Source organism: Trachurus trachurus (assembly GCF_905171665.1).
Source record: "Trachurus trachurus genome assembly, chromosome: 9".
Lineage (NCBI taxonomy): Eukaryota > Metazoa > Chordata > Actinopteri > Carangiformes > Carangidae > Trachurus > Trachurus trachurus.
The window spans coordinates 11,743,103-11,750,480 of NC_139895.1; the positions used below are offsets into that span (position 1 = coordinate 11,743,103).

Below are 7,378 nucleotides of genomic sequence, written 5' to 3' on the forward strand. Positions count from 1 at the left end.
TATTCTTCCAAAGTATTATAAATGAAAAGTAGTTTCTTCTGGGCGTCACTGATCTATGTTCTTCATATTCTGTAATTTCATCAGTAAGTGCTGTTGATTGACTCAACTTTTTAAAAGAACCAAATATTCTGTGAAAAATATTCATTCTTGTCTAATATATAGTGGAAATATAAATTGTCCTTAACAGTGGAAGAAGTTTAGAAACCAATACAGCTCGGTCCAAATATTCCTCAGCTCTCCAAGTCGTAACTGAGTCTAGTCTGTCTTTAACAGATATTGGCTTATACAATTAGTTATGAAACTTCAAATTAAAATACCAAATTTATTGGTTTATTATAACAGAGACAAAATTTAAAAAAAATTGTCTCTGTTTGTTTATAAGGCAAAGAAAGTCTAAAGATAGATGTGTTTCACAAGGAGACACACATTTATAATGCAACTCTGCAAATATATTTGCAGAGTTGCATGTAAAATCACACCCACATTTTATCATATGTAACATCCTAATAAATCTGAATAAAGAAATCAAACCTATAACTAAATAATATTGTTATAGGTAGAAAATTCTGGGTTTTAGATATCATGAAAAACATTTACCATAACTCGTAACAACAGATCAAAGAACAAAAGAATCGATAATCATCAATCAGGAATCCTGAGAAGTTGAAAACAGATGTTTAGATGTTTGTGTTTTCAGTGTTATAAACACAGATCTCAGAGGGACAGATTTTGATATCAGTGGTTTTAGTATCACCATCTTCTCCGACACTGAAATATGGGAAGAGTTTCTCAGTGAAAGTGTCTCTGTGAGTGTAGATGTGAGTCATGTCTTCAGGGTCGTAGAAGGACACCTCCCCCCTGTCGTAGTCCAGCTGGACTCTGATCCTCTGGAGACTCTTCTTCACTGTCACAGTCTCACCAACACTATTAACGTGTTTTCCATCACCATGCCATAAACACCAGATTCCATATTCCGGAGAAAGACATATCTTTCCCTTCCTTTCAACTGACTCTTTAACCAAACCCACAATCCAGTCAGGATGATCTCCCACCTCCACCTCCCAGCTGTGTTTCCCTGAGCTGAAGCCCTCAGAGCCCAGAACATCTGCAAAGCAAATGAATCTCTCTGGATTTTCAGGAAGCTGTTGATACTTGTCTCCATATCTAAGACTGGTCAGATCATCAGACAGATGGAGCCAGGGACTTGCAGTGTTTGGGTCCAGGATGACAGGAGTGAAGTGGAGCTTCTCCTTGATCTTCTCCCAGACTCTGAAGGACAGGTTGCCCAGGTGTTTGGCCTCATCTATCAGAGCTCCTGAGAGCAGCTGTGGATCTGACAGTGAGCACTGGGCTCTGGCTCTGGTCTGAGTGGCTTTATAACTGCTGAGGAACGCCACCTTGTGTTTCTGCAGCTCTTCTTCAACAGCACAGATACTGTCTGACAGAGAGGAGATCTGCTCCTCAATCATCTTCATCTCTCTGCTCATAGTCTTCCTCTTCTGCTCCTCTTCCTCCCTCAGAGCTGCCAGTCTGGACTCCTCTTCCTCTTTCAGGAGCTGGTGGAGCTTGTTGAACTCTGCTCTGATCCGCCTCTCTGTGGACGACAGCTGCTTCTTGGAGTGTTGAATCATTTCATTGTATGTTTTCTCCACTTGTTTGTATTTGTTCTTCTTGTCCCGCAGAGACTTTAAGTCAGATTTCAGCTGCTCCCTCAGGTCACTGACTGCTTCTTCTACAGGAACCACCTTGTGACTCTGGTGGACTGAAAACTCACAGACAGGACACACAGCTCTGTCTTCATCCTTACAGAACAATTTAGGTTCTTCTTGATGTTTACCACAAACCACCTCCACTTTCTTCTTATCTAATCCAGTCTCTGATGATCCAGATTTCTGTCTCCCAGCAAATGAATCAGCCAGAGCCTTCAGTCCAAAGTCCGCTAATGGAAAATCCTTTGAAGATCTCTTTTTACAAATGGGACAGTTTTTGTTTTTAGCTTGCTCCCAGAATTGTTGCAGGCAGCTTGAACAGAAACTGTGGTTGCAGCTCAGAGACACAGGATCTCTGAAAGTCTCTGAACACACGTGGCAACTCAGGAAACTTTTCTCGGCCATTTCGTCTGACTTTAAATTGTTCGTAACTCACCAAGTTGAATTTCCCCTCAGTTGGTCTCGTACAGTCATCATGTTGAAAGCTCAGTTTAGAGATCTGCGAGTCTGAAGTAGTGTCCTCACTCCATTCAGCAATGAGATAATCTGCTTTCAATTTTGTCCAAATCCTTCACTTGGTTAACCATTGATGGCAGCACCTCCTGCACCTTCTTTTATTAACCCCTCAACAGACCAGGTTGTGGCTGAAGTCATGTGATACCTGTCCTCTATTCTCAGCAATTTATTGTAGTATACAATATAATTTTATTGTGGCGCAATAACAGTCAATGTGTAACCGAGAAATGCAGCCATGTTTATTGAATCTCAGTAAATATACAATTTTATGCCCATGTTTTCTTTATCATCGATTTAACTTGATGATTGATCCAGAAATCAATCAAGCTTAAACATGATCAACATTATCAACATGTCAGACATGAACTGATTATACATCTGTTTTTCCTCTTGTTGATTCCAGCTTTAACTTTTCCTCTGAGTTTGTGTCACAGCTTTAAGTATTCTTGCAGCTTTTTGACTCACTGTTTCAATGGTGCATTGTAAGAAGGTTTCTTGGTTTCTTACTTCCTGTTGGTTTGGTCTTTTTGTTTCAGAATAATTCAAATTACAACAGACAATTGAAAAATATCCCTTTTAGTGTAATCTGTTCACTATAGCATCCACACTTTATTGCATTCAATCAACTTTGGGAATCTGGTTTGTGTTTATTCTTTTACTTTGCAGCTTTTTAAACATATAATTAAATCTCAGCACTCTTTTATTACAGAGACGATTAAACAAATCTTATACACATGCATGCATTTTTTCGTCCCATATTGTATCATTCTAAAAATGTATGTTTACTGAATGAATCATATGACCACCATGTCCACACTGAATAGCAAACTCTCCTCTTTCATCTCATTAGAAAATACACATCTGTTTCCACCACTAGAGGTCAGTATGAACAAGAGTTTGAGCTGCAGAGAACAAGTTCCACTTCACACCGTCCCATCGATAGATCAATTCCTTTCAGAAAAAAACAAATTAAGCTCTCATTGTACCTGCATCTTATTGTTTCACTGCAGATCTTGTGTGGTATATTGATGTGTTGATGAAAAGAAGGGATCACCGCCGACACGTCTTCACTTGTGTTCAAAAAGGAGTTTATTAACAAGAAGAAGAACACACAACACTTGCACTTATGATTGACTCTAATATCTTTGTGTGTGTTTGAACAGCAGAGCTTTTTCCTCAGAGCTGCATTGTCCTTGTTCTGTGTTTGACCCCGGACAGAGCTCTCCCTCCATGTAACACTTAACCTCAGCTCTCCCCGAGGAGCTCTGAATAACTGAGCAGAGACTGTGTGTGTGTGTGTGTGTGTTTTCAGTGTGTTACAGACACAGGAGAAAGAGAAAGAGTGGAGGGGTGATAGATGAATATTTGATCGGCTCCTCTCCGGCCCACTGTGCTATAATATTGATGCGGTCCAGAGGCCTTGAGGCCCGGCTCGCTGCCATATTAGCACACCGGCAGCATACCTGAGCTCTCCCTGACCCTCCCAGTGGAGAAAAACCTGTGTGGTGTGAATAAGATGATGAGTGTCAGTAGCCTATGTGTGCATCCAGACACACAAGCAACTGTTTGAGTATTTACCACATTACCTGAGGTCCTCTTGCAGTATTTAAAACGGCTCACATAACAGGGGATGCATACTTTTCCCTGTGTTTTTACCTTGAGCACTGGTTCTGCTGTTCCACTGTTTTGTGCCTGTTAATATTGTACACTGGGTTTCGTCTGCTGTGGTTCTGGTCAACAGTTTAACCAGCCTCCACAAGCTGTCAGGCTCCTGAATCAGAACATGCCATGATCATCTCCCTATCTTTTTAACCCTTCTGCCCATGCACTTTATGCCCTTTGGTTTGCACTTGAGCTGCTTTTTAATTGGATGTTTTTATACTGAAATGCATACTTGCTGCTGTTGTTGTCATATTATCGAATGTTATTTATATTTACAATTTCTTTTAATATGTTTTTATATGAGGGACAGCACAGTCTGGGGGGTGTAGTCAGGACTTCATTTCACTGCTTGTTGTAAGTGTACACTTTAACTTTGCATGTGACAAATAAAGAATCTTGAATCTTGAATCTTGAATCTTTTAGATATGGATATATTCATGAAAATAAAAAAGTTTTACATGTTTAATATTCCCTTGTTTTTTGCTCTGTACTACACCATGTCAAAATCATGCAGGGGTAAAAACTGCATTGAAAGTCATTCTTATTCTGCAGTCCATTTCTAATCTCATGTCAAACAGAATCGTTTAAATGGTACAAAGTCCACATGAAAGACAATAATACAACAAGAGTTCATATGTTTATTATTATTATTTTTTTTAGATCTAAAATGTCACATAATCACAAACCTCCACGAACTAAAATACTTTAAAACGTGCACTTGAATAAGTTTAAGTTGGAGTGGTTTAAGGATTATCACGATGTATTTTAAAGATCCTTCACTTTGCATGAATTGTTTTATTATATGGACCGATTTGAGTCTGAAGTAAAGATTGATTGATTATTCTTCTACCGTGCATCCTGATTTTGCATTTTGCTTATGTTAAAAAAAAAAATCCAACTATAAAATATGGTGATGAAACTTGTTGACTTCTCTCATCATAAAAAAACCTGCACCTTCACTTCACCAGCACAGGCATATAAACCAGGGGATACTTTTATTTAATAACCAACAGCCTTGGATGTGGCTCAAGTGCATCCATTCATTCGAACACTAATTAATCTCAAAATGAATATTCCGCCTCGTTTCGGTGCAGAATCGCACAAACCACTGAGGAAAATCATGACTTCAGAGCCGGACCTTTAAACCTGTGGTGGGAGCAGCACATTTCCTTTCGGATTTAATGAAATCAAATACACATGTTCAATCTTCCTGTGGCAGCGCTTTACAGTAGGACTGGAGGTGAAGGAGACGAACGCCTCGTCATTCAAGTCGGCCGCATGATTTATTACCACTGGGATCACACTGTAACTCATTTCATCTGGAGCTATAACTGAAAACCTTGAACACTGACTCCTGTCCAGCTCCGCTTGCAACAGCATGAGCTCGCAGTTTTACTATTTCCATGAGGTTTGGTTCAGTAAAATCCAGAAACTCTGAGAACAGTTCATAAAGTCATGTGCAAGTTTGAGTTTTCATCACTGATCTTTCTGCACTCAGAGAGGAACTCACATTATTTCTCTCAAATCATAAACAAAATGCACAAATGTCACTTTTGCTGTCTTGTGCACACTTCTCCTGAGTTTTCAATCCCATAACTACACTGCAGACACCTGTAAACGGTTCTTATGCACCACATCTTCATCAATCTAAAACACATTAGATGCAAGAATAAAAGTTACAACACATACAAATGTACAAACATGCTGCAAATCCAACACAAGTGTTTGCAGTCACTGAAATGATCAAGATCTTTTCTGGATTTGCAGCATATTTGTCTATTCACATGTACTTTTGACTCCTTAGGGCCACCATAGTTACAAGTGCAAGTGTTACGGACTTTGTTGTCTTTGTTAGCAGCTGTTAAATCCATATTTTAACACTGCAGCTGTCTTTAGTCTCCTTCCTGTTTGACTGGCGCCACTGTGCACATCTATGGTCAATGGTCATGTGATTCCTGGCGTGTTGACGTGGATGGAGATTCTCTTTTCATACAGAGCTAAAAAAAAAAAACTCTTTATGCAAGGCAATTATTTATGTTTTAAATTAAATCTAAATGAAATCATTTTGGTGTCCAACTTTCAGTCATGAAAAGTAAACATTTTAGTTGTTTTTTTCCCTTTAATTTGTTGTTTGCTTGTGATTGTTTTAAAGTCTCTGCAGGGGGCGCCGCTTCATCTCTGCGCTGCTTTATGTTTCAATCCATCCCATTAGTTTGAGCCTGTGTGATATTATGTTGTATCATCTTAACATCAGCATTAAAGTTGGATGCGACCCCTGTGCACATTCATCATTGGGGGGTGAGACCTTCAAAGAGGAGATAATGCTCTTGACTGACTGCACCTGGAGCTGCTGATGAGTTCAGTGGGTGATGCAGAGGTCACATTTCTGTGCTCCATGCGCGGCTGCAGGAAGTGCCTCCTCGATCATCAACAGAGAGCAGTGAAGAAGAAAAATGAGGGAGTGTAAACTCAGCAGGAGGCGAGAAACAACTCTGGATGACTCGAAGCTGCACTACTTTCTGTTTCTCTGCTTTCTGTTGCTCTCCTCTGTGGATTTGACTGCGTCTTTGTGAGAGAAAAGACACTCAAACAGCACACTCTCACTTCCTTTGTTTTCTTCTACATTGCATTTGGCAGTTACAGTGATAGAGAATCAGAAATGATGCTGCACCAGTTTTGAATTGAGCCTTATCTTCAGAGTAAAAGTCATGTTACTGATCAGATACACAAGAAAAACTATCAGAAATAAAATGTTTCTCGTTGGATCGGGTCAGAAAAATTGTATTTTGTTAACATTCATACTAGATTGGACTTAAATCCTGTCCCAGTCAATGTGTTTTTAAAGATTTTCTTGTTCTGACATTTAAGTGACCAGCTCATGTGACTGAAATCACTCACTGACAACAACAATACACCTTTATATAGGCCAGGGGTTCTCAACTAGTCTCACTCTGGGCTCCACATTTTCCCATGGTCATTAAGTCGCGACCCACTTTTATAGAATTCAAACCAAGATTTTTTTTTAAAGCCTTTAAAAACTAATTTTGCTCTTTATTGAGCAAAGTGCATTTCAGGGCACATGAATGAAACTGAGGAGGACCATGACAACTGCATGTACAGAAGTGAATAAAGAAATATCAAACTGCACAACCCTGCACATGGAGACCAACAAAACGATATATTTGACTTCTAATGCATCTCTGCATTCAGAGCATATTCACAAAAGTGAATAAATATGAAATTGCAAAATAAAGACCCACAAAACAAAACAAGATTCACTGCATTAAGGCCACATTAATAAGAAACTGATATCTTTGCATTCAGAGCAAATGGAGCAAATAATAAGAAACTGAGGAGGACCATTACAACTGCATGTGTTCACGTGACGCATGCCTTTCAAAATAAGTTATTTTTCAAAATAAAAGACATGTCCAACATCAGATGTGCATTAAATATTATTTACTTTTTTGACCAGCTGTCCGCGACCCATC

General features: G+C 39.2%; 1 protein-coding gene across 1 annotated transcript; it reads right to left on the reverse strand.

Moving 5' to 3' along the window:
• Nucleotides 1–677: 677 nt before the first annotated feature.
• On the reverse strand, nt 678–2,114 carry LOC310991848 (nuclear factor 7, brain-like; the record flags this gene model as incomplete). Its single annotated transcript, XM_083979779.1, has 1 exon — nt 678–2,114. The coding sequence occupies one exon, from the start codon at nt 2,112–2,114 to the stop codon at nt 678–680; it is 1,437 nt and encodes a 478-aa protein (XP_083835905.1).
• Nucleotides 2,115–7,378: the final 5,264 nt, after the last annotated feature.